The sequence below is a fragment of the Stegastes partitus genome, unplaced genomic scaffold, assembly GCF_000690725.1.
Source record: "Stegastes partitus isolate 25-593 unplaced genomic scaffold, Stegastes_partitus-1.0.2 Scaffold2583, whole genome shotgun sequence".
NCBI lineage: Eukaryota > Metazoa > Chordata > Actinopteri > Pomacentridae > Stegastes > Stegastes partitus.
In genome coordinates this window covers 68479-96209 of record NW_007580314.1, presented here as the reverse complement: position 1 = coordinate 96209, position 27731 = coordinate 68479, and the positions used below count along the sequence as shown (strand labels likewise).

Here is a 27731-nt window from a genome sequence, read left to right as displayed (position 1 = left end):
AAATAATTTGGGGACATAAGTCCGATTTCAGTTCAGTTTTTTACTGTGTAGTCGATTTAAAACACGTGACAGAATATTACCAAACTGGATCCACCATTTAAACTCTTTGAACTGGGATTAAGTTAGTTAAACCACAGTGTGCACTAATAAAACACACTCACTGACGGGTAACTGACCCCTGAAAACCCTTGAATCCAAAACTCCAGCATTCACTAATTGCACTGTTTTACACTACGATTTCAATTTCAAATCAATGAATTGTTCAGTACACGCTCTGTATTAACCAGAAAGTTGAGCTGCTCTTTACACCAGGTGATGTTTGTGTTACTACAGAAACACACCTGCACGGAGCAACATGGGATCCTGCTTTGATTTATGACTAGACAAACAGCACTGCCTCCAAAGGTCCGTATGGGACGTGAGCATGAAATCAACTGCACAAGATTTATTTTAGAATAACACTTTTATGAGTTTGTTGTCGAGTGTTTCCTACAGAAAGGGCTTTTGTTAGAACTTGGCCGCTAACTGCTGACTCTCACACTGTTGCCTCAAGTGAAGACAGGCGGCTGTAGATCTCCGAGGGGTGAAATCTGCCGAAAACACGACGTGACAACTTTTCAAAATTCATCTGTAGTTCACATTTGAACTACAGAAAATGATCCCTTTAAGAAGAGCTGCAGGAAGGATTCTTAAATAAGTAAAGCAGAAAACGCTTTGTCTCTTTCCTGCCACTTCTTCTCTCATTATCCAATCAATCCCTTTTTCCTGATTAATCTGCTGCTATAAAAAGTGTTTAAATGCTCTTCCTGTCTTCCTCTGCTTCTCCATCTGTCTCGCTCGCGCACACTGGCTCAGTGTGTTCTATCAAAGTGCTTCACCACTGGCGACAAGGCACTCGTGCAAACACTCGTCTTCCCCTCTTTTTGCAGCTCAATTGCTACCCCGCATTCACGCCGTTCTCCAGGAATCTCTCCCCTCGCTCTCGTCCTCCCCCTCGGTTCGAGTTGCCCACACCAGCTGTCTCTTGCACCTGCCCGGCTGCCCCCTAACGCACACCCCAACACACAGTCATGCGGACTCGCAAACGGGGGAGACAGACAGGCGCAACATGCTGTGTGAGCACATTTGTATGTCATGTTAACTGAACTGTAGAGGGTTTTTTTTAACACACACACACACACATGGATTAAAGAATTATAAAAATGGGCTTTAATAAGTCTGAGATGAAGCATGAGTGTGTGTGTGCGTAAAAAAAAGCAGAGTATTAGGATTTAATTCAAAAGCCCGACAGCCTGTGTGTGTGAGATAGAGACTGGAGGTGACAGACAGACTTACTGTCAGCAACACGCTTACTCACACACACTCACACACACACACACACACACACACACACGGACACACTGTAAGCGGGCAACAATGTGCAACACATGCACAGCAGATGTAGAAAAAGTAGGCAGCGTGAACACGGTTTCTCACTCCGGCACAAAAATCTGATTCCCGACGAATTAGTAGGAAAACACACAACTGCAGACATATTGAAGCGGTGTGCGATTTACACACATGTGGGCTCCATGTGCGACTACACGCAGCGTAAGGAAAGGATGAAAGACAAAGGAAGCTAATAGGTAGTTAGGTGATGATCGATGCTGGATCCGTTTTCTTTTATGCCGAGACGCTCGTGATGTGCAAAGTCCTGAAAAGCATAAATTATAGTAGCTTAATGCAGCTTACTTGGAAATGATTTAACAGACACAGTTAAATCTGTGAAGAGGGGGAAGGGAACGCCAGGAGGAAGGAAGGTAAGAGGTTAAGGAGCACGTCGAGGAGGCTGAGCAGCTGAGTGGAGCAGACTGAAAGAGTGAGGAAGGGGGGGAGAGACGAGAGACGAGGGGAGGGAGGGAGAGATGTTGAAAAAGGCCGGAAGACAGGCTTCAGAGAGGAGACACAAAGAAAGCAGGGAATCACGAGGGAGGATTTCCAAAACAATCCTCCAGACTGACTTGCTGAACTAGTCTGGAGTCTGGAGGGGCTTTACTGTTGGCTGCAGATGTGCTCTGGAATAAAACAAAAGGTGCCTCTACCAGATATTGGCATTCAGAGCAGGTTTGTAAACAAAGCAGAGCGGCGAGGAACAATTCAAAAGAGGAGGAAGGTCTGCTTTATCCTCAACTCTTTTCAGAAACACACCTGGATCGGTCTCTGTGTGTTTAAGACACCTTCTGATACAGGTGGGATTAAAACAGCTGATCTCTGGAACTTTTAATGTAGTGTTCCTGAAAGTATAAGGGTTCAAATGATGTCCGTGTACCCTCCAGTTTTTCTCTACCACGCTACAAGTGCACCAACATGTGCTTCAACACATCAATAGCGGTCTAATGGCCACATATGGAACATGTCCTTCAGCTGGAGGAGATTGTAATATAATAACATGTTGCTGGTGCCTGCAGCTGTTCATATGTGGGTCCACAAGGAGCTATAACCTTTAATATGTTGGTCCATTATTGGTCATAGGTGTTACCAGGGCTCAGATACGACACCCATGAGGGCCGTATTAGTGATACAGGTAGTCATGTAAATGCCCAACTCTGTCTCCTAGAAATTACACAAAACCCACACGTCAAATATTTTCTGTAGGTAGCTGCTAATATTACAGCCACCATAGTAAATATAGAGGAAGTGTTAGCATACTGTGTTTGCAAAACTCAAGGCAACAATTCCATCTCATGATATCAGCACAAACTCTATCCTTTGTTTAATCTGCTTTCGCGTCATAAAGGGAGAGCACAATGTGTGGCAGGACACTAGGGATGCAAGTTCTCAGTAGTTTTTTTAATCAATAATTGGTGATTTATTGATAATTCAAACGAACAACAGTGGACTCTTGGGATGTCTGAACACTGCTCTAGTCAATCCCAGCATATGAGCTCTGGCTGGAGGTCATTAATCATCACATGAGTCTTTGTCGTGATGCCCCGCTGGTGGCTAAACTCCCATGATGCTCTCTGCTTGCCAACACAGAACTGTCTGTAGTGAACACCTCCTCTGGTCAATACAGTGTTAAGAGGATCCGCCTGGTGGAACAACCAAGTACTACAGCTGATCTACAAAACATTTTCTGACATGCAAGCAGGGAAAACTGGTTATCTGGTATCTTTTGGAGCTTGTATTGTTTTTATTTTTTATTTTTAGTCACTTTATTTTACTGTATATTTATTGTGTGCTCTATTTATTGATGTTTTGTTACACCAACCCACCAGAACAAATTCCTCGTATTGTGTAAACTACACCAGGCAATAAATCTGTTTCTAATTCTGACTTCTGATTCTGGCTGTGGAGCCACAATACACTCTTCCCTGTCCACACTACACCCTTTTTTCTTGTTGTAGACCAATTCCACTGTCAACGATATACCATATATGAACTGATTTTAGTCATTTGAATGTACTTGAAGTGTTTATTAGCTAGAAAATGGCATTAAATTGTACAATAAATGACTCAAATCAAATTTGTACCAAAAATATTTGTTATTTACAGTAACCACATGTGATTTTTATTCTCTACAGAGTACAAATCACCTGTAAAAAACAATCAGATACCATGAACTGGCACATTGCTCCATCGTATTACTGTCGTCTTTGAATTTAATTACACTCCTCGCTGACAAGCTCGCAAATGTGATTCGCACGCGGAGGGACAGAGCAGCAGCCAGACCCAGTGTTCGTCTGGAGGCTTCCTGCAGAACAGAATGAGATGTGACAGTATGAGAGCGCTGTGTGTGAATATGTGCGTGTAGGCCATAGTACTATTCCTCTATCAGGGGAGCTGTGCAGCGGCTGCAGGCTTTGGACAGATGAAATGCCAGATACAGCTCCCTCTCCGGAAAAACATAAGCTACACACAAGTGGGTCAGTGTCCTCGCGTTACAACAAAAAGGCCCATCGTGGCCACTGGAAATATCTCTGGAAAGGGAAGTAATGAGGAGGAGCGATCGGAGAGGCGAAGTCAGTTTTTATTTTTGCCTGACTTGATTTTAAACTACCCTGACTGACCTTAAACCTGATTAAAACTTGCAACTTGTGCACATAAATAGCTGAGACTGCAGATAGAAGTAGTTCTAGTGAGTCAAATGCAAGTAGAACTGTTGCATTAGTGCATTAAGACACCAACTGACAGCGCAGGTATATTAAAGGTGGATGTAAGCCAACGCTTCAGAGATGTGAAAAGCTCCGCGTTCGAGTGTAGATGCGAAAGTAGGTCGCAGAGGCCACCTACAAGGATTACACAGCATGCCTCCCACTGATAACACACTCCATAACTGATGTATTTGATGGGATCTGTGTAAACTGTGTGTGAGAAAGTGTGTCAGCTAGCGAGGGCCGAGGAGAGCGTTTAAAATGTAAAGACTTGCAGAAAGGCTTAGCAAAAAAAAATCTGGGAGATGAACGGCCACTTTTGCTTTTTCTGCCGCCTCAACAAACAAAACCAGGATAAAAATAACCGGACTTCAGGATGGACAGCTGCCCGCTCTGCTGCAGAACACAAAAACAATGTTTTGGCTGCGTTTGACAAAGAGGACAGAGAGAGAGAGAGAGGGGACGGTAAAGGGAAGTGGGAAACAGAAGGAAGCGATGGCTGACGGGATGGAGGAAGGAGGAAAGGGAAGGAGTAGGAAAAGTAGGCCGCGTGGCAAAACACAAAGACATTCTCTTTAATTTCCTCGTGTGTGTTTGTTTGGACTCGTGTTGCGAGCTGATACTTTATGCATCCGTCAGTGCCGAATAAACACTTTACTGCTTCTTTTTACGTAGCGTTTTTTAAATTCTTTCATTGCACAGCGCTGCAGAGACGTGGGAAATACAGGCGACGCTACAACTGCAACACTTTGCAGTTTTATCCACTCTGTATTGAGGTCAGTCCGAGCAGGGAAGGAAGCGTTTTGCTGAGTGTTGATACTGTAAATGTGTGCATGCATTAGCGAGCGGGTGAGCCAGTGTATGTTTATGCGCGCGCTCCATTAAAAGTATTACCCTGGCACAGTCGCTCAGGTAGAAAATATGCGTGAGCGCCGACGGTGACAAGTTGTGCGGCCGCTCTGCAGACGTTTGTTGAAGTGGTTCGACTCTTAGTGTGTGTTTTGGTTTCTCACGGGTGAGAGAACATACTGTCCACACACCAGTTTTACAGCTCCGCATCGTGAACATCGGAGCAGGATTAGTCAATGATATGTTTTTGTCAGGGCCTGATTAACCCTCTAATCCTCGAGCAGTTTCTGAGAGTTCTTTTTTTTTTGCTTCTGTCACTTTACTGCAATTTAAAGTCCTGCACCTCGATGGAAACAGCACAACCATGACCAGAAGTAGAATGTCTTTCATGCAGTCAAAAAAAACTATCATGCCATAAATCATTAAAAAAAAAGTAAAATTTCTTTAACTACTTGCTTATTAGCCTGCAGTTCAGCCAAAAAGCGAAATTAATGTTTGTCATGAGACTGTTAATCACAGCTGAGCCACTGATGGATTCTCAGTTGGGAAAATTAGTGGAGAATTTTTCGTTTTTTACAGAATCTCGTTAGTGCAATCAGTATATTTTGGGCATTTTTAAAAACTGAGACATGTATAAACTAATGAAATATCAAAATTTTAAGCTTAATTAAGTATTTCTATTGAACCATATGTCAAAAATGATGTTTATTTCAGTTTTTACAGTTTCTGGCTCTGATAAAAGTTGTCATTTTGGTGATTTTTTAAGAGACAACATGCGGTTTAAATCTGCTGGTGAGTTTTGAGGGTTAAGGAGGTCGATAACCAATATTTGGAACAGACAGAGTTGAAATAAAAATTTTAATTTTGGTCGGAAAATTTAGAAAACTTTCTTTGAATGGGTGTAAAGTGAATAAAAGTTAACTAAGTTACAGCGAGGAAGACGAAAATCAGTGCAGACGTGGGGAAAACTGATCAGAAACATCATAAAAATAGAAATAATAAATACACAAATCCTGCTTTTTGCCTTTTTTAAGTGTATCTGTCATATTCAGCGATTGGAAAATCAGTATCTGTATCATGAGTTACTCTGTGATTTCCAACACTCGTGGAAAAAAGCTAAAAACATGCTTTTGCAAAAAAACAAAAAAAAATCCCTTCATTATATTTAACTGTGGATGTACAGAAGGGGTTTTACTGGCAAACACAGCTCATAAAGCCTCACACACCAGCCAGTAACTACACATTCAGACTGCCACATCGTACGCATGTGCGGGCCTGACTTTCAAATAAACACCGACTGATTGAGCGGGGACGGCTAGAACTACGGCTGAGCCCAAATCAAACACGGGAATACGACACAGAGGCATTCTTTCCTACCAGAACTTCAACATTAGTTTCCTAGAAGAGCATAAATTGCTAAATCTGACGCTGGCAGATTATTTGGAAACGTCCGCACTCAGAATGGAAACATGTTCCGCTGCGAGAAGACTAAACGACGGCCACAACAAACCACATCTTTCCTGCCAGAAATCAAGGAGCTGGAGGCTGAACTGCAGCCTGGAGGCCATGTCGAGGTGGTAATTCATGACACCCTTGTGACTTAGTTTGGTCTACGGTCATCTGATTAACTCAGACAAACAGAAGCGCAGAGACAGGATGGGAAATAGTGGAAAAATACTGGGCCTGAACCTGCTTCCTGCCTGCCTCGCTCTCCCCCACTCTTGTCCCTTTATCTTTACGTCTCCTTTGATGCCCTTCCCCTCTGGCTGGCGTTACCACACAGCGCAGCTCACAGAAGATTCACCCTCGGTGTTTGCAGTAGGTCAGTTCGTGGCGTTTCGGATCGCCTAGCTGCGGGCATGAAACCACTTACGAGAGGGAGTCACCCAGAGGTCGGCAGGGGTGCAGGGATTAGAGATGCATTGTGTCACTCATCGCCTGCTGCTTTCCATCTCACTTATATCTCCCTCCCGCCTCACACACATGGCTGCTTATCAGGAATCTGCAGATCTTACAACAACAAGCATGTCAGCTTCCCTCAGAATCTAGTCCGCTTTGACGAGTTTTTAAAGTGTTCAAGCTTCATAAAAGTCCCTAAAGGGTTAAAACTCAGACTTCCGGTCTGAGCATGTGAACTTGGAGAGGGGAGGGGGAGGCATAATGATATCTGTGGGAAGTGGCGGTCTGAGTGTATGTAAGACTGAAAAAGAAACACTTAAAAGAGGGCAGAGCCATATCAGTGTGTGTGTGTGTGAGCGTACAATTAATCTAAGTGGTGACTGGCTGCTGTAATGAATATGTGGCCTCACACACACACACAGCCATAAACCATAAAGCAAAGTGATCCATAATCAATGCAATGTACTTAATCCGGCCTCACATCTTGTGTTTGTGCGTCTTTTGTTTGTGCGCGCCGGCTGATCTTCATCTCTATTGCGCGTCTAATCAGTTGGATGTACTTCCTCGCAGGAAGAATATGATGTCCTGTTTTGAATCGTATGAAAAACAGGGAGAAAGAGCCGCAGGCAAAACAGACAAACTGCTTTACAGCCTGCGTTTACAGTCAGAGACTAGAATTTAACTGTTTCAATCGCTCGTGTTTTCTTTACTCGCGTTGGCCTTGCAGTTGCAGTTTTATTCTTTCTTCCCGCTGATGAAGGAAAACATTACATTTCTTTATAAAAATTAACTTCTAAATGCTCCTCTACATGCGTCTCTTAGAAGTAACTACACACGAGGCTCGTTTATGGCATCATTCTATAAAAACTCTCTTAAAACGACCCCTCATTTCCCCCCATTACACCCGTGCCTCCATCTGTTTTGACTCTGCAGCCCCGTCAGCCTTCCTGCTATCGCTCCGCAGATAAAATGGCTCTGTCATGTAAAGTAAAAAGAAGCAGAGCCTCCGGAGTCTGGCGGCAGTGATGTGGGCATGCTAATGTGCATCGCGGTGCTGTGTGGGTAGTTTCAAGTCTTCTTGCAAGAGAAAGCCAAACCAAACGGGCTCCAAGTACACCGAACGGATCTTCGCATGAAGCCAGGAAACATTCATCACTATAATTAGGACGCGGGCACAGTAGTTTTGATTGGACTTGCACTGTAATTAGATGACAATAGAAGAGATAGAAAGACAAACATAATTGTAATATTCACTGCCTGTAAAAAAAAAAGTTTTCATCCCAGTTGGAAGTTTTGCTCTCATTAAATTAAAGAGTTGGTATAGTTTTTGTTAGAAGACCCAACATTAAAATGTGTTTACAGCCATCAAAATGAAATAACTCCTCACGAAATACAGGAAAAGCACTTCAAAGTATTCATCCCTTTTAAACTTTTATTTTGTTTCTGCATTGAATCACAGTCAATTCGGCTTTTTGTGACAAGAATATACAAAAAAGGACTCTTTCATGTCAACGTGCAAACAGATTTCTACAAAGTAATGTCAATTATTTAACATTTTAAATGTAAAATAAGTAGCTGCGTAAGTATTCACCCCTTTAAAGTCTGTATTTAGAAGATGCTACAGAAATCTGTCTTCACTTTGACATGAAAGAGTCTTTCTTGTACATTTTTGTTCACACAATCAAAGGCAAAAACCTTCAGTAAACGTAAGTAAATACATTTTATAGGAACTGTAGAGTAAAGGGACACTTTCGTAAAAAGGGGAATTGCTAAATAAAGCCACCGTGATGCAGCATGTTGAGTATCTGCAGACCAATCAGCAGCTCCTTTGCAGTTATTCGCAACAGACTGTAACACTAATGTGGCTGTCAGTCAAAGCTGCCGCAGGGCCAAACTCTGGTTCAACTTTAATGCTCCGTCTCTCTCTCAGAGCACACAAACATCACACACTTTGCCAAAAAAAAAAAAAAAAATCTATTTGCAGAGTTAAAATGTAGAATGTCACCCAACCTTGACCCTCCAAAAGCTGCCCGTAGCCACGGCTAACTCGCTGTACGGTTGAATGATTCGCACATCGGCTTGTTTGGCCTGACTGAACGGTTCAGTGGCTTCTGTGTGTTGACTGGACATGTCTGCGCTGCAGCTTCACCCGAGGAGACACTCGGCTGGTCCCACAGGGTCACCACCAGCCCTGGGTGGACTTGTATTGGCAACTGTGCGGCGCTGTCAGGCCTGCAGCTCCGCCGCCGCGTTATGCTTTCTAACTACGCTAACACGAGGGCGCAGACTGACACCGCCGCTTACACGCCGCTGCAAACACGGTACGACAGGAGCGATTTAACCTGTGGACTCTTGAAAGTCCTTTTAGCACACTCGTGGTCAGCAGTCGTGGCTCGGCGGACGATGCAGCTTCTGCAGTTTGTTCAAAATGAATGTATTTATAGTTGCAGCAGTTATCACCTACAGAAATATAAACTGTGACAAAAAAAAAAAAAAAGTGTAAAGTCTTCACAGTAACGCAGGCTGACAAGTGATCTGAGGTAAGAGCTGTGCAGAAATAGCACAGCATCAAGTGGTTAGCAACACACCGATGAATCAGACTGTAGAGATGCTGTGCAAAAGGCTGAGGGTCAGATGAGGCTCTGGATCATGATGTTAGCATGACAAGGCTAAAATATTTAGAGGGTGTGTTTACCATAGTTAGCATCATAGCTGGTAGCATGCAAAACACAGCTAAGGCTAATGGATGATAAACCAAATTTTTGTGTGATGGTGGCGCTACCAAAGTGACAGGATTCATCCTCTGAGACACAAGAATGTCTGTGCAACATTTATTGGCAATAAATCAATCATCAATCTGGTCGTTGTTGAGATATTTCAGTCATAAGTGGTGCAGCAACCAACTAACGAATCAGTTTCCAAGAAAAATCCTGCTTTAATTACTAAAAAAAACTAATGCAATTGCTTGATATGGGGATAAAAAAAATGTAAATATAACATGAAGATTATATAAGACAACCACAGTAAGCAGTTTGAGAAAAACACTAAGTGCACAAATAACCTTTGGCTGCAAACTTTTCACTTACGGATGCAATTTCCACGCGGCGGCACACAAAGATCATCCGTCTCTCTCTCTCTCTTCGGCCCACTCTAATTACAAAATCCCTCATCTGAAATATGGGATCCAGACAGTATCTCAAGTGTCTCCTTTCACCCTCCACCTCCATCTCCTCCTGAGCTTTGTCATTTGTGCAGCACCAGAACAAGGGCAGAAGAAAATCACAGCGTGCCACAAACTGATATAAATGACGAGCGCGTTGAGGGATGAGCATGTTCAGCATGTGTGAAGGTGTCTTGGGTAAATTGGAGAAAGCGGCCTCGGGCGTTCGTCGAAAAGTAGATTTTCCCTTTTATGTGCGGTCGATTGCTAATTATCAGACAGGTAATAATGCAAAGACGTCACCGTGAGAGAGAGGCGAAGACCACACGCACTTTCCTTCTGCGGGCCAGAGGAGTCATTACCACTACAATTGGACTGAAAGAAGAGATTATCTGCAGATTAAAATAAGAATGCATACAAACAAGGATTACAGCAGATTACCATTATGTCACTCTTGGCAAGTGCCACTAACACAACAAAATGGCTTAACATCGAGTTGCTCACTTGCCGCGTTTATTCACGGTCTGACTTACTCCTTTATTCTGGCGACCACGAGGTCATTCAAGCTCCACTAAAGTAGTGTTTTTAGATGCGTCCGTGTTTATTTGTGCAGCCTTTTGAATTCATTCTGTCGTTATTGAGATATAATCCATTTGGATTTCAAAGGGGATTTTGCAGACATTATTATTCTTTCAGACAGATCAATCATCAACACAGTCTCTGACCTCTTGGCAACACACTGGATAATCTAATCAGCTAATGCTTTGGTTCATTTCCATATTCAGTCAATCAGCGACGGGATATAAAAAAAAAAAACACTCACAACGTGGGAGATTCCAGGAGATTATCACAGGAAACAAAAACCAAACAGACAAGGCCTGAAACAAGAAACTGAATAAGAAACTCATTTTTTTTCCTGCATGATGGCCTCATTAATCCATTTTTCCTCTTCATTCTCTTTATTTTTCCTACTTAGCCGTGACATTTCACAACCCATGAAACAAATTCTGTTATTGTGAAACTCAGTGAACGAACAACAAAAACTAACGCCACGACTGTCCAGTGCATAGCCTGTTTTACTTTAATCACTCTTGGAAAACAGAAGTTGGTACTCTTCTCCGAGGCTCTCATGGCAGCAGGATCAGAAACTACAGATCAGAGCAGTACTGAAACCAACAGGAACCAAGCAAACTCTTCCCCTGCAGGCTCCAACGTTTACCGTAAAGGAAGTTTCTATTCTAATTTTGTTCTTTTTTTTGCTTTAAATAAGTGTCATTTGTTAAAATCCATTGTACGTTTACATTTATGTTGACCATAGCCGCCGAGTTTTGTCATTTAACGCTTCGTCTTTGCAGCTTCAATGTCAGATTTCATAATAAAGACGGAAACAGAACCAACAGGTGGATGATTTAACGCTCCAGTGGTTCATCCTGTACTCCCCGTTTCAACATCATAAGAATTCGGAGCACAGCGAGGCACCGACCGACTCCTTCCTGATGAATCAGCAGCTCGTAAATTCCTGTCACTCCGACACGTTGCCCAAATATGGTCGGTCGTTCCTTCCTGCTCTGAAGCTAAAATGCAAATTCAAAGCCACGGTCTCCTATAATAAAGATGACACAGATACAACCTTGGAAGTGATTCAACAGGAAATAGCGGTGTATCTATTCAGGATGTACATTTGAATTTTTCCAAAAACAGAAGCCGATAACGTTACTCTTTCTTCATCCTAATTGCCCGTCTGTTTGTCTGCCAGCTGTCTGTCCATCTGTCCGCACATCTTTCATCCGTCCATTTGTTCCCACAGACATTCAAAACAAGAATTCTGCCACATTTTCTCCTGCGTCGCGATTCCGTGAACTCTTAAGCTTCACGGCGCCGGCCAACATGACACCTGTTCCCAACGTTACCTGGTAGAATCAGTCGCTGCCCGACGCTGGCATCAAGTCAGGAAGTCACCGGCCCTGAACGCAGCCTCTTTCTGCGGCTATTTAATATTAAAAATCACACAAAATCTGACATCATGTCCGCACACAGGGAGGACATTGTGGACGACTCCTGTACAGTATTGCCGTACAAACAGCACAATAAACACATTATACACACAGGCTGTGAATAAAGCCTGTTTCCGAGCTGCCAACCAACGGCTCAACTGGCATCTGCTCTAATGCACCTCCTGGCGCTGGACTAACCTCCTGACTGGATCTGTGTCACCTCGCACAACCTGGAGGCATCTACTTACGGGAGAGACTTCGCGGTGACTCCACACCGGGGATCCACGCCATGTGATGGACAGTGGCTCGGTTGTTTCCAGCAAACACGCATCGCCGAAAGAATCTGCTCTAATTTCAAAGCGCTATTATAAAAACAACACCCCGGAGCCACATGTGGAGTAATGATACAGGCCCCGTGGACCGGACTGAATCACCGTTACACCCTTGCTCGCGTTAAAAGGCCTCCTCGAGGGCGCAAGAGCGTTCGCAAAACAGCTATCAAAAGCATATGTGGGGTCCTAAACTGATTTAATTACAAATAGCAGCTTGGTTGGGACCAATAGGTTTGAAATAAAGAATACGACGCTGTACATCGTGGATCATTCAAAGTAATGAGCAGGGAAGCAGAGAGGTGCTTCAGCATTAATTATGTTTACGGACATTTCCAGCTTGGGTATTTACTGGATGCCCGTTAAATGCACAATGTGAGCAACTGTGGAGCAGGAAGATATGAATAGATAAGATTTCTCCTGACAATAAACAAGCAACTGCAACTGGTTTCGCCGCGAGCTGCCAAGTTTCATAATGAAGCTGCGAAGGAGGCCCGGTTCGACTTCTTGATCTTGCAGGTGAAACGGTTTTGTTGAACGCTTTATTCTCTCCGAGTCTTCGCTTGACTGACACCTAACCTGTGCGACAAGATGCTGGAATGACGAGCTCATCAAGCTGAGCTGGTACTGAAACATAACACTTAAGGTTTTTACATGGCGGGACGGCGTTAGGCAATGAGTTTGTACAAGCTGTACTGGCTGACACATGACGGAGAGCACATGCCAAGGACGGTGACAAACAACAAAGCAGATAGACAGCAAAGGAGTCTGCAAAAAAACCCAAATCACATGCACTCTGTTTATTAAGGCTGTCCATCAACCACATGCTTTGCCACAGCGGTGAACTCTTAAAGGAATCCTCTGGAGTCTTAACGCACTTTGTGAGCGCGGAAAAAGACTGCCAAGAGAAAACTATAACGTTGTTTTTCACAAGAATATGGAGGAGCCAGTTAGTGGGAAGAAAAGTAGCTATAGGAGTCAAGATTTGATGATCATTACGTACACCAATTTCATTTATTGGTGAGTTTTCCACTGTTGTAAAAAGTGCGACATAAATAAAAGTAATTCCGTCGTTAAACCCATAAACATCCGTGGAAGGTATATGGAACATGCTTGGCGTACAGTGAACAGTTTAATGTCTACCACTCAACTGTTTCCTCTGATTTCTGCAATCCGTGCAATTCTTGATGCATTTTGTCATCAGTTATTTAGCTAATATTTGTCACACATTGAAGGCAATTGATGAAAAACTCAGGTAGGAGAGGTAGGAGTCATGCTAACAGATGGGCACAAATAGCTATCATTTTGCTCAAACTGTTTTGAAGAGGAGTCTGGTGGTCAAATTGCAACTTACAACTTGTTGGACTACAACGACTGTTTGATCAGCAGTCTGGAGACCTCTGCTAGAAAACTCACAAACACTCACTTTTCAAGTCAGCTATCCGGTTCCAACCTGAGTCTCACTACTTTTACAGCAATGAATTCTTCTTCTGCTCTGACACCTGAATTCAAGGATCATCCCCATTGATGAGATTCTGGTCTACGTTTAGGATCCAAACAGTGGCCTTCAGTGGAGACTTCACTACTAAAGAAAGTACAGCAGGCCAGCAGAGTGCCCAAGAACAAGCCGATTGTTTTGTTTGACATTCACGTGGTTGAACTTCGTGAATTCGTCCCCCACGGTGAGGTCAGGCTGTCAACACTGATTTCTACTGTGACATCAGGAGGCGCCCGAGGAAGACAGTTGGGCACAAACAACCTGAACCGTGGCATGTGCCAATGCACGTCGGTTCACATCTTATTGAAAAAGTATATTTAGCTGCACCAACACGATTGTCAATCTCCATCTCCCGAGTTGTACCATCACCGTTTTGACACAGCGTATGTTGCAGATAGGTCGCCTACCAAACAGGATTTCTAGGGAGCGTTCCAGATGTGGCAGGAGCACTGGGAGCAGTGTGTTGCTGCACAAGGACACTACTTTCAAAGGGGAAAGTGGCCAAATGTCAGTAAGGTTTGGCTTTTAGTTGGACTTCATGCACTGCAACGAAGCAAATGATCTGCAGTTTATGGTTTTGGGTGTTTTTGTTTCCACTCTCCATGGATTTAAAGCCAAAAAGTTGTCTCTTGATGACTTAGAAACCCTACATTATACTATTTTAGTGTGATTTTACAAGCACAGATTCACTGAGTGAGTGTGTGTTTGTGTGAATCAACAGGTGTGTTCAGGGTACACTGAGCTTTTTAAGGGAAAGTGGTCCGTTAATATTGTTAATTTTTCTAGCTACTGCATGCGTTTGTGTCACTCTTTCTTTCTCGATCGCTTCCTGTAACAACATGCATAAACATTCCTGCGAATGAGTCACGTCCCTCGCTCTACCTCTCCCTCCACATCCCTCTCTTTCTTCATCCGTGCGTTCCCTCGCCTGGCGTTCTCGACTTCCTTCCGACGTTACTCACAAGACGAACCAAAACACGCGCTTGGACTCTCTCGCTCGCAGTAGTCTTGGCAGCCGTCCTCCTCCTCTTGGTTGATTTATTCTCTCGCCGTTATAAAAACGTTCACATAGTCAGTCAGTGGGTCAGGCTACAGTTCATGCTGACTCACCCCCGAGCTTAGGAGGGAAAAAAAAAAAAACTGCATGTAGAACCACATGTAACCTATTAACAAGATGTGTGTGAGTCCATCTGTGTGCAAATGTGTGTGTGTGTGTGTGCACTGGTGTGGGGGGTGTTTACAAGGACACAGTGGAGTCTTTCACTCATGCTGTGTAACAACCACTCTTTGTAGTCACTCTCTTACACACACACTGACTGAAACTGGGTAACACTGATTGGTATTCCAGCCTTAAAGTGTACGCTTTAAGGAAATGTTGCGCGCCCTGTGAGTGTTTCCGTGCATGTGTGTGTGTGTCCCCCGATGCAGCGTCGGTGATGGAGGCCAACTTAATCCGCAACTGGGAAAGCTATGAAATTACAGCTGTTCCCACAGTCCAGCTTCCTCTAACAAGCGTTTCTTATTTGCTGACCTGAAGTTTGAGACAGCAACCGACGCAAATTAGGTTAAATAATCAAGGATTAATTTGTTTATTTCTTCCTCATGAGTGCAAAACGCAGCCAGAGGAGCTTGTGATGTTCAGGAAAATGTTTGTGTCACAGTGTTCGGTGCCTATAAAAAGCTTTTTTTTATCGCTTTTCAACAGAGAATCACTGTTAATACAATTTAGCTTTTCTCGTAAGAATTTACAAAAAATTGGAACACGAGCCTTTTGGTGAACTCAGGATTCAATGTGAGCTTTTTTCTTACCCCCCAGCAGTGGCTTCCTCTTTACAACTCTTTCATAAAGCTTTGACTGGTGAAACAAAAGCAAAGAGTGCTGCATGGACAGTCACTGAAGCTTGTAACTCCTCCAGAGGAGTCATCGGTGTCTTGGTGGCCTCCCTCGTTAGCCTCTTTCTCAAAGGGTCACTCAGTTTTTGAGGACAGCTTGTTCAAGGCAGATTTACACATGTGCCATATGCCTTCTGTTTCTTAATAATGGATTTAACTGTACTTTATTACTTTATAGTGACATGGAATTGTTTTCGTTTCCACCCCCTGACCTATGATTTTAAACAACCTTTTCATAGAGTTGCTCGGATTGTTCTTTTGTCTTCGTACTGATTCACCAGTGACTAGACTTTCCAGATACAAGCGTCACTTAGAAAACATTCAGTGTCCTCAGATGATCTCCATTTCATTAATTGTGCGACCACCAGCTGTTTACATTAGGTGAGTCACTTTAAAGGGTTATTGTTTAACACTGTTAATCACTTATTTTACATTTTCTATTAGGATTTCTGTCCTAACTTTGGCAAGAAAGAGTCTTTTTGATTGACCATGAAAAGCTCTAATGGACTTTTCCAGTGGTGCAGTTCAGTCTTTTCTCTGTATTGGGTGTTATTTATGGCAGTCGACACATTTTAACGTTGAACTCGCACAATTTCTATGTATGTGCAGGAACAGGAACTACAGCAGCTGTTTAATTAATCATATGTGCTACACTTCAGTTGGCTCCATTTCCTCTTTTTTCAGCCTTTTCCGTGGAAAGTCACATTTTCTCTGCCTTGTTTACTCCACTTGTCTTCGCTGTCTGGTGTTGTGATGTCACGTTACTTTACACAGATATAAAGTGAATCTTATGTTTTATGCATAAATCTTGTAATTAAAGGAGATGTTTTTGTGCAACATGCAACACGACCGCAGACTGATCTGATTATCCAGATCTCAGTGTGTTTTCAGCTCAGACAGCTGTGGGCAGATTGTGAAAATTTCCAGACGGCACCATAAACATTCAACGGCTGATTAATGACTGAAAACATTTCATCAGAGCCTCGATAGGAAAAATAGTGTGCTCAGACAGGATTTCAAAACTCTCTTCATTTGATATCTTTGGTGTTTCAGTCATCCTTGTGCACACAGGGACTTACATGTGAGGAGTTTCATCTTCAAGTGTTGGGATTATAAAGTGACTAAAGCCTGGATACACGTGGGAAACCCCTGAGTGATTAAAGTGACACCATGCTCTGGAAAATAAGAAATAATGAAGGTAAAAGCAGAACGGCAAACACCTCTTCCATTTAACCTTTTGCATGAGGTGAGAAAAAGCGCGACTGTTTGTTTATTCAGCTGTCAGAAGTATTTCAGAGGCTGAACTACAATTAGAAGAACCATTGTGACTGTAGCAGGGAATACAAAAACACTTTCTCCCTCTCCAACATCCCTGCCTACTACTTTTTCCTTCTCCTCTCGCCATCCCCATCTACTGTTTTTTTCTCTTCCCCCGTTTACAGCATTCCTGCTCACCAATCCTGCCTCTGTTCTCACTCGTATTCCCATCTGTGTTTATGTGTGTGTGTGTGTGCGTCTTTGTGGCCACGTAGGACCCAGGAGTTTGGGGATTTGGTCCGCCCACTCGCTGCACCGTTAACTGTGTAGCTACTGGTCAGCTGCAGAGCGCTCGAGAAGGAAAACACAGTAAAACGGCGAGAAAACGAGCTTTTACAGTCAGATAAAAAAAAAAAAAAAACTTAACAGGCCAGTTACCATGGAAATGACAGCACGACTGGAATGAAATCTGATTATTTGAGTAAAAGCGGAGCTGCGGACTTGCCGAGCGTAACCCACACTTTTGTTTTCCCCAGAGTGAGCTCAAACTCACTTAGCACCTTATACACAAACCCACTAATAGAGTGGAGGTTTGATAACAACCGAGGAATTTATTTAGAGAGCACCTACGTGTGTTACGTGCACCATAGCAGCCTCGAATCCTAACATTTACTGGGTTGGTTTTGTCTTAACCAACAGTTGAATGTGAAATATAAAGTGTGAGACGAGGATTGTGGGATTTGGAGGCCCGATTGCGGCGGTTACTATCCTGTAAATATGTTATAAATGTGCTTTTCTGACTTGATTGTAAATTTAACGTACTATTTTATTTACTTTATACAGATTCTTTAGATTTTTCTTCTTGCACTCTCTGTATTCATGACATATTTAATCATAATCTGCATTCAAATTAAACCGCTTTCTTCCCACGTAACCCCTAGCGACTGCACAAATGCATAGAAGTGACCCCGGTTCTGCTCCGTTGTGCACCCTAATAAAACCAGGGAGTGTTTCTTCAACAAAGCAAATGCCACATTAACATCAGCTGCAGGTATTCACCAAAGCTGCTTCTATTCTAACTGAATGCCTCTAATTATAATAATGGAATAATGAAAAGTGGGGCTTTTTTTGGAAATGATACAATTTTCTTTTACTAAATGAATGCAAGCTTCTTTATTTTTTTTCCCCCCACTGCACGGTTAACCAACATAAACATTTATTAAGCCCTGTTGCCATGGAATCATGCTAAGGTTTGGCTCTTCACTATTACCCATAGCAACTCTGGCTGATAGGCTGACTAAGTGGCTGGATGAATATCTGAGGAGCTGGCTGGCAGAAATGACTGGTTGACTGCTTGTAGCGTGTTTAAAGGGATTATCTGAATGGAAAAATAGCTCATAATGAATCCCCTGCTGCACAAATTCCACGCCGCTTTATTAATACTCGAAATATGCACCAAACAATCAGAGAGCTGGAGAAAGGGGACGTTGACTGACAGGAAATAATGACGGGTGAAAGAGGAGAATATGGATTGACAAAAAAAAGGGAGGCATGGCAAGAAAAAGGAGCCAATCCAAAGCATGGTGCATGTGTTTGTCCTCGAGCAGGGTTGTCCCAGACCAGACCAGCTAAAGCTGCCCTCTCCAGTTACACTGTTGTGTAGCACGTGCTCCATATCGCCCCGTCTAAATGAGCCCAATGTGTCTCCATCAGCGAACCGACTGTAAATTAATCTCTTTGTTGTCTAACAGCCGAGGCAGGGACTGGATTGGGACAATGAAAAGAGGGAACTACTGTGGACGGAAGCCAAAAGCAGGCATCATCATTAGGGATGAATGAGGTGTGCGTGTCCAGAAATGTAAAATAAATCTTTAATGTCCCATTTACATGACTAGAACCTGACACGCCTGTGACCTGATTGCGAAAAATCTTTGCAAGGCTCACGTCCTACAGCAGGCAGAAGAGATATTATCATTGTCTGTCCATTCGTGGGGTTTTTTGGACTCGATTTGACCCTGTTTACGCTGCTGAAAAGCAACTAACTACGAATCATCAGTGCATTAAAGCGCGCATGACTGAGTGGATTACTGAATGAAAGATGGACAGATGAACGAAGGAGTGAGTGAAAAAGATAAATATCTGTTCCTGAAACCAAAGAGGCTGTCTCGTATACGGATGGATTTAATAAGATCGCTTTTATCCCCCCAAAAATCTAAAAATATCGGCATTTTAAACACCACTTTGTCTACAGAGCAATACCACAACACGGCGCTGTAAAGCTCAGACTTTTTTCGGCTCTGCAAACCCGGCATATTAATCCATTATTGGCAGACAATCAAAGCGCATTGATTTTGAAATCCTCTCTGGGTCCTTTAATCACCTCTGCTGGCGTTTGTAACTCTGTGGTGTCATTTCGCAGGATACCCCCTGTCACATCATCCGTCAGTAGAGGCTCTCTGTTGACAGGACGAAGAACTAATTTAGTGGAAACAGTACAATCTGATTGTTTGACCTCACACGAGCAGTTTGTGGCTTTTTGTCAGTGGGCTGGAGGTGTAACTATAAAGCCACCCAGACCCCTGATGAGGTTTTAATGGTGAACCTGTCTGCAAAATACCACTCAGCCCATCCCAACATGCTTGTATATGCGCATCAGGGAAAGTTTTGGGAGCAGTAATTGATAGAAATGTAGGAAAAGTTGAGTAATACCACACCCTCTGACCTGGTGTAACGACTACGCTCCTGTCTTTCCTCTTCTTGAGCTTACGAGGAATTCTCCATACCTGTTAAGTCGTCGTATTCTTCACGCTGGGAATAGAATGTGGGTCAATGCCAGCTCAGTAGAGTTGACAAGGGCTTACCAACTACTGACGCCAGCAGCTACACCACAGCTGCCGTCAGGTTACATTACAGCCGTGAGTGTGTGTGTCACCATGACCAAGGGTTTGAAGTGAGCCGGTGCGCTGGGACTCTAAAGTTAGCCACCGCTGATGGTTGTGCACAGTCATCAGTGCAGCAGGGAGTTCATTATGAAGAGGCCCCTGACGACATGTACGACCAGACTCAACAGTATCATTTGTCTCGTTTGACATAATCTCCTTCACCTTTGCTCCCCTTTTTCCTTTACACATGCTCTGAAGCAAACCAGACACCACTAGACAACAGCACCACTGATATACCGGTTGGCCAATATATCAGTTAATTGCTATTAATAATGTAACTGAATAAAAAAATACAACCTGATAAGGTCATGCATGCCAGAGATTGTATTGTACATTAGCTGTAGTACCTAGCTGCACCATCAGGTGGCGCTTTGTATTGTTTAACACTTTATTGACCTGAGGAAGCACTCTTTTGGAGTACAATGTTGGCAAGCAGAGAGCATTGTGGGAGTTTAGCTAGAAAAGGACACCATGAGGAAGCATCCTGTGATGCTAAATGGCTACCGGCTGGATCTAAATTGGACTATGACGGCGTCAATATGAGCTAGTGTCTGACTGTCTTCTCCAGGAGCATTTAAAGCAGTTTTATCAGGAAATGGAATCGTATACATTAAGTTAATTTGTGTTATCGACTAATCGATTACTGATTAACAAGGTTCCTGATCATTGGTTGATAAAACGGCTTAAAATTTGCATTGCTAATCGGTTTCAGCGCATGTATTATCTGATATGAAAACTTTCTTTTATAAAACATAATACAGAAAAAGATGATTTAAGCAGTTTAGAATCAGTGCCATTACATCATCTCTCTTACTCTACACTGCCTGCAGCGCATGCAGCAGAGCATGCATCACAGCTGAGCAGACGGCGGTGCGGAGTCAAGCGGTGGCTTCATGCTAAGTTGCTAACTAGTTTGGGAATGACATTGCTGGAAAGTCAATAAACAATGACTCCATATATGCGTAAACAAAAAAACATCAAAATCACAGTTTCGTACTCAGTCCCAAAAATCCAGTTTGTCTTAATTACACACTCACACTGTTAATACACATGCTCAGAACCAAACCAGACACCGCTAGACTAGCGCCCGACTGATATATTAGTCAACTACTATTATCGACTAATATCTGCCTATTATGGATATATTGGTATATGTTGTATGATATAAAAATATTTTACAGAACATTGTAAAGGAACAAAATGTGTGTGTGGTCATTTAAAATTGTGTCACTGCACAATTTGTCCACCAGAGCAGCTCAGACTCCATAGTTTACTGTCTGCAGTGCATGTAGCAGAGCATGCGTCACAGCTCAGCAGATGGTGCGGAGTCAAGTGGTGACTTCATGCTAAGTTGCTAAAACACATTACTGGAAAGTTAATAAACAATGACTCCATATATGCATAAACAATAAAACGTCAATATCACGATTTCTTAGTCCACAAAACTGTGTATCGTCCCAATCGTTGTTGTTTGCAGCGCATGTAGCAGAGCATGCACCACAGCTTAGCAGATGGTGCAGAGTCGAGGGGCGACTTCACGCTAAGTTGCTAACTAGTTTGTATAACACATTACTGGAAAGTTAATAAACAATGACTCTATATGTGTGTAAACAATAAAACGTCAATATCACAATTTCTTAGTCCACAAAAATGTGCATCGTCCCAATCGTTATCGTTTGCAGCGCATGTAGCAGAGCATGCACCACAGCTTAGCAGATGGTGTGGGGTTAAATTGAGTTAAATTGCTGGGAACTTAACACACAATGACCCCATGGTGTTATCTTTTCAATATCACAAACACATATGCATAAACAGTATCAGCCGATATGTGAGTCTTACTCCTCAAAAATGGATCTCAATCCGTTTTTATTTACTAATTTATTGTTAAAACACACTGGAGGTCCTAACTTTTATTTTATTTATTTATTTTATTTTATTTTAGACCAAAACAGCTCCCAAACAGCAGCTAAACAATAAAAAGCCTGGACATAAGCAGCCTTTAATAATGAATTAATTTAATTCACAGGTGTGCTTTAAAGCGCCTCAGCCAATCAGGACAAAGAACAGAGTGTGTGTCTCCACGGTCGGGCTATAAAGGTACATGTGCTACATTTAGCCTCCACCTGAGGGGGGAGGCCACCAAGTTTAACCACCAATACATGAATAAAAGCCATTAAAACGGGATATTCTCACTCTTTTCTTTAATTTCCGGCTTCCCTATATTGCCTCCTCGCATGTGGCCCACGTTATAGGCTGTAACAGAACCGAGGCTAGGCCAGCGGCACCGACAAAGGGCCCGTTAAAGCCTCTTTATCAACAGTTTGCTTCGGGTTCGGACGCGCGCACTATTACTTTAGCGGAGCCGCCTGATCGATACGTTCGATCGGTTATTGTTCGGAGTCTCTTACCTCGCAGTCGTAGAGGTCCGTTAGCTGGTCGATAATCCACTCCTCCAGGTTCAGTCTCTTCCTCAGCTCCTTTCGGTCGTATTTGACGGTAACGCGCCCCTGCTTCCGAACCGGAGTCTCCGGCTCCTCCGTGGTGCCGGCCGGCGTCTGGAAATATACCCGGGGCTGAGGGCTCGTCTCCGGGCTCGTTACAGCTGCCATGGTCGCTCGGTTGTTAAGAGTGTGGGGAAAAGGGGGGGTTTCTACAAAAAAATAAGGAAAACCTCCCCGTGTGTGGAAGTGTGACTGGAGAGGAGGAGGAGGCTTTTCCGCTCTGACAAAAAATCCCGGCTGGTGAATGACTTGAAATCCCCCGAAGAAGAGACGGACGACACGCCGGACCTGATGCTTTTGTTGTCCGAACCCGCTGGAAGGGAGGCTGGGCAGCGGCTGGTCGCCTCCACGGCACTAAAGGGGAGCGACGGAGGCGGCGGAGCGGAGAGAGTAAACCGGCTTATTGGGCTATTTACAGCATGCAAAGTGTGCTTGTATAAAAAGAGGAGCAGCGGGAGCGCAGCCGGCCTCAACTCTTCATTCAGTACAAAGAAAAGCTCACGTCTCCGCGCGGCTCCCCCACGAGAGCTGCGTGCGCGCTCTCCGGCCGGACTCGAGCGCATCCCACGTCGCGCGACAGAAAAAAATAAAAAATAGTAAAAATGCAAACTAATGTTGAGCTCCTCCACTTTCAGCTGAGGTTTAGTGCACTGTAAGCAATAAAAAAAAAAAAAAAATTTAAATGACGTTGCATTGTTTTCTATAGTTTTCTGTTATTTTACAGTGTTTCCCTGATTTGTTTAACCACACACTGTAAAACAACAACAAAAAGGTAAAACACTGCCAGAAAAATATCCGCTGAAAAATTTGGAGTGGTGTAACATAAAAAAAGAACACCTTCCAACAGTTTTAGCTGCATTTATTTATTTATTTGCACTGTAAAAAATGAATAAATCTAAAAACATTGAAAATCTAGCAGCAAAGGCATCTGTTTTAAACAATGGTTGAATATTGTAATGTTTAAAGACTGTAATGGGAAAAAAAACTAATCAAAAAATACTGTAAAGAGTTTTAACTGTACCTTTTGGAATAGTTTTAGTATTAGTTTTTCCTCCTTTTTGCCCTGTTTTGTTATTATAAAAGAAAATAAATGCTGTAAATGTGGCAGCAAGGGTGCTAAAAAAAACAAAACAAAAACAAAACAATGTTCCAAAATGATGCTGTATGGTAACCTTTAAAAACTAAAATGAACATTTCTCATTCCAAAACTGTAAACAAACAAACAAACAAATATTTTCAAACACTTTAAACTGTGAGGTAAATAAACTAGAAACATCTGGCAGCAATGGTGCCAGAAAAAAATTACTTAAAAAATAATGGAATACTTAATTGTTAAGACAAACAAACAAACAACAACAACAAAAAATCCTGTGTGGAATTTAAAAACAAACAAACAAAAAATAGCATGTTAACAGTTTCAACAGTTTTTATTTTTGTTTTGTTTTTTGAAAAACTAAAAACAAACTTTTTTTTTTTAAATCCATGGTTGCTTCCTTCCATAATAATGAAATTTAGTTTAATTCTTACCATAGAAAAGGTTAATATTGATTTCAGTCCCTATAGCCATACATTAGCCAAACGTTTTTCATATTAATAGAAAAACAAACTCTTTAAAGTGAAAAACTGTAAAAATTTAAAGCAGCTCTGCAGCTATTGTTTGTGTGATTTACAAGCTGACTCAACTGAATAACTTCATTTTATTGAACGTGTGTTTTTAGGTTCAGTTAATTCTGTTACTTTCACCACTTTGAGCAACACAAACAACACAAACGCAGCTAAAGGGAAACAGTTGAACAAACCTAAAATGTTTTACAGTGTATTTCATATTAACATGCATCCACACATTTGGCACAGCTACCATCAAACACAAACATCAAAGACTGATTTTTATTTTATCTGTGTACTTTCACTCCCACTTTCAAAGACCTTTGTCATTATCCACAGCTGCCTATTCAACAGTCTAACCTTTGACAAAGTGACTTTCTAAACAGGCTATTAAAGGCCATTGTGTGCTCCATTAGCCTGCAGGAGGCATTATATAGTCGACTGAAGGCCCAGATTTCAGCAGCACTTTGTCCGTACACAATATTTACACACATTTTCCCAGAGGCCAGACCGCTTCAGACAATCTGGAGTTTTCTCACAACGGTTAAAACGCTTCCTCTGGAATGTGTGAAATGTATACGGGCAACGTTTCACACCTACGTCTCACAGGTGGTGAAAATATAAGCCCACTTCACAGCAGAAACAACAACATAAACAAAAAAAAAAGACTACATGTATGTGAAAGTGACATTGCAATCTGTAACAGGTGGAGAGCAGCTGGGTTTCACTTTGGAGTTTGACTTTTGTGCTTCATCTCCAGGCGATGGCGGCGATTAAACCCAGTGGAGGTGTTCCATTAATAGGAAACCAGTCGCATTTCTTCACAGTGCGTCCATTGTGGTGTAACAGCAGGGAACCCCGCACCCGGCCAGGCTGCTTAATAACAGGAGTTTTAATAATAATAGGAGTGTGAAGTGAAGGAGGGGGGAGTGAATTCATAATGTCTGCCTCTTGCTTCTGCCTTCGGTGGGAGTACGGGGGTGTTCACATCTGTCAACATGCTCATATTGGTGTGTGTGTGTCCATGTGTGTGTGTGTGTGTGTGTGTGTGTGTATGTGTGTCGTAGCGGCCCAAGCAACCATTTCAGAGACAACCATGGCAACAAGACATAAAAACCTGAATTATTCAGCGTGCATGTCTGAAACTTACAGTTGAGTAAGCACAGACGGACCGGCGCTAACTTAAACATTCATGTGTGCTTTCATATCAGAACGCGTCACTTTCGTAAAAAAAAAAAAAAACAACACTTGACACCAACCAAGTGGGTCACCAGGTAAAAGAGTAAAATGCATTTGCAGTTAATTGGATTATTTCATGCCAGATGGAAACAAACCTCAAGAGAACGAGGTCATTGTGAAGTTAGCATGTAATATTAAAACTCTGGTGTAAAGGAACAAGGCTACTGCATGTCCTCTGGCGTCTGTGTGTGTGTATGTATGCGAGAAAATGTCATGTCATGAGCCTCGAATAATCTCCCAAAGAATCTAAAGCCTGCAAATGGCCGTAAAACTGAGCGTATTAGCTTCTGTGGGGAGATAAAGGGTGACCTTTGTGACCTCTGTGCGTTGCATAGCATAAGAAGTGTTACATCAGGAGGACTTAGGCAGCGTGGGAGACTTATACTTATTTAGCTGTGTTATGTACAGTAGTCCTGGGTCAGCGGTGGCACGTAATACGATATAATACAAAAACAAAAAAAATCAATTCAGTACAGCGCGATATGATGCAATACAATATGATACAGTACAAACCAATACTAAAAGATGCATCGCGATATGATAAAATATAATGTAATAGGATACAATGTGATGAAACATGATACGATAGGATACATTACAATGTGATAGGATAACAATATAAGGTGTTACGTTGCGATACAATTTGATACAATTTGATACAATATGATACAACACAATCCCATATGATGTGACACGACATCATACAATAGATATAATCTGATATAATGTAATGTTCTACGTTACGATACAGTCTGATGCGATATAATACAAAACAAAAAGATACAATGCAATGCGATACGACACAATACGACACGATACGATGCATGGCAACACAATCCAATACAAGATGTACGATGCCATACGATACAATACGATGTGATATGATACAATATAATATAATCTGATAAAATAAAATTGGGGCGCCACGATTGCTCACCTGGTTGAGCTGGTGTCCCATGTACAGGGCTACAGTCCCAATGTGGAGGTCATGAGTTCGAATCCCGCCCATGACCCTCTCCCACATTACCCCCCATTCTTCTCCCCTACTTTCCTGTCTCTCTCTCACTAGCACTGTCCAATAAAGGCACAAAGGCCAAAAAATTAACTTGAAAAAAAAACAACCCAAAAAACAATGTGATATGTAACGATACGATATGATATGATATATGATACAGTAAAATAAGATACGATTCTATGTGATGTAATGAAATATGATGTGATAGCATGATATGATGTGATGCAGTATAATAAGCTTTACTACCCACTAAGAACAGTCTTTCTTGGGCTACTGTTGCTGCAACATACATTTTCAACAGAGAGTGCACGGACATGTCACAGTCAGCTACATACAAGATTCAAGATTCAAGATAAGCTTTATTTGTCACATACACATTTATACATGGCACAATGTGTTTTGTAGAAGCATTCAGTTTCAATAAAAAGAAAAATTAAAAATATAATAAAAATAAGTGTTCAAGAAATATATATATACTTTATGTTTATATACATACACATAAATAAGTCAAATAAATAAAGCAAAATACCAGTGTACATAAACACACACTCTTAACAGCCATTAGTTGGGGAAAAACATAAGTTTCTTTTTCGTAATGTCGGCAGACAAACTTCAGCAAAGGGTCAAGTTGCACTTGTTCAAGTACACAACTTCAGAAAAGTGTTTGAACTCACGGACATAATGTGACCTCATGTAGTGATTTAAGTAGGTTATTTGTTTATGGACTGATGAAGCTTTATTTGGAAAAACACTGAGAGATCTGTGCTTTGTTTCCTATAAGAAGGAGTGTTTTCTGTCCACATGGGGGAGCTGTTGATCCCCATATTTCTCCCAGTAACACATCCATCCATCCATCCATCCATTATCTATACACCGCTTAATCCTCACTGGGGTCATGGGGGGCTGGAGTCTATCCCTGACTCAACTGAATAAGCTCAGCTGACTTCACCCTGGACAGGTCACCAGTCTCTCACAGGGCTACACAGAGAAACAAACAAACACACTCTTGTTTGCATCTACCGACAATTTAGAATCCCCAATTAACCTCAGCATGTTTTTGGACCCTGTGGGAGGAAGATCACTCTCTTTCTGTCGGATCATCTTCCCTCAAAGCAATTAATCAAACTGTGCCTCAGAGATGTACCTTTAGCCTGAACTGTATACGTACTGAACTGTTGTGTGCAGTAGTTTTACACTGATTCACTCACTTTATACAGTTTTGCAGACTTCTCTGATTGAACAATTCTTTGCTTTTTTTTTTATTCATACCCAGAAATGACAAAAACATCTATGTAGCGCTTGATTTAGTAGCTTTGTTGTCATTATACTGAAGTCAGACGAAAAGATAACAAAATTGGAATTTGAATAGTGCTCCTGAGGCATAAAAGTATTTAGTTAAAAAAGAAAAGAAACTATT

General features: G+C 42.2%; 1 protein-coding gene across 1 annotated transcript in view; it reads right to left on the bottom strand.

Annotated features, from left to right (window-relative positions):
- The window catches only part of ppp1r14bb (protein phosphatase 1, regulatory (inhibitor) subunit 14Bb), a 24799-nt gene extending 1820 nt beyond the window's left edge, over positions 1 to 22979 (bottom strand). The window contains exon 1 of the mRNA XM_008305680.1: positions 22363 to 22979. Within this exon, the coding sequence (XP_008303902.1) occupies positions 22363 to 22563 (201 nt within the window). The 5' untranslated portion in view covers positions 22564 to 22979. The remainder of the gene's footprint in view (positions 1 to 22362) is intronic.
- Positions 22980 to 27731: the final 4752 nt, after the last annotated feature.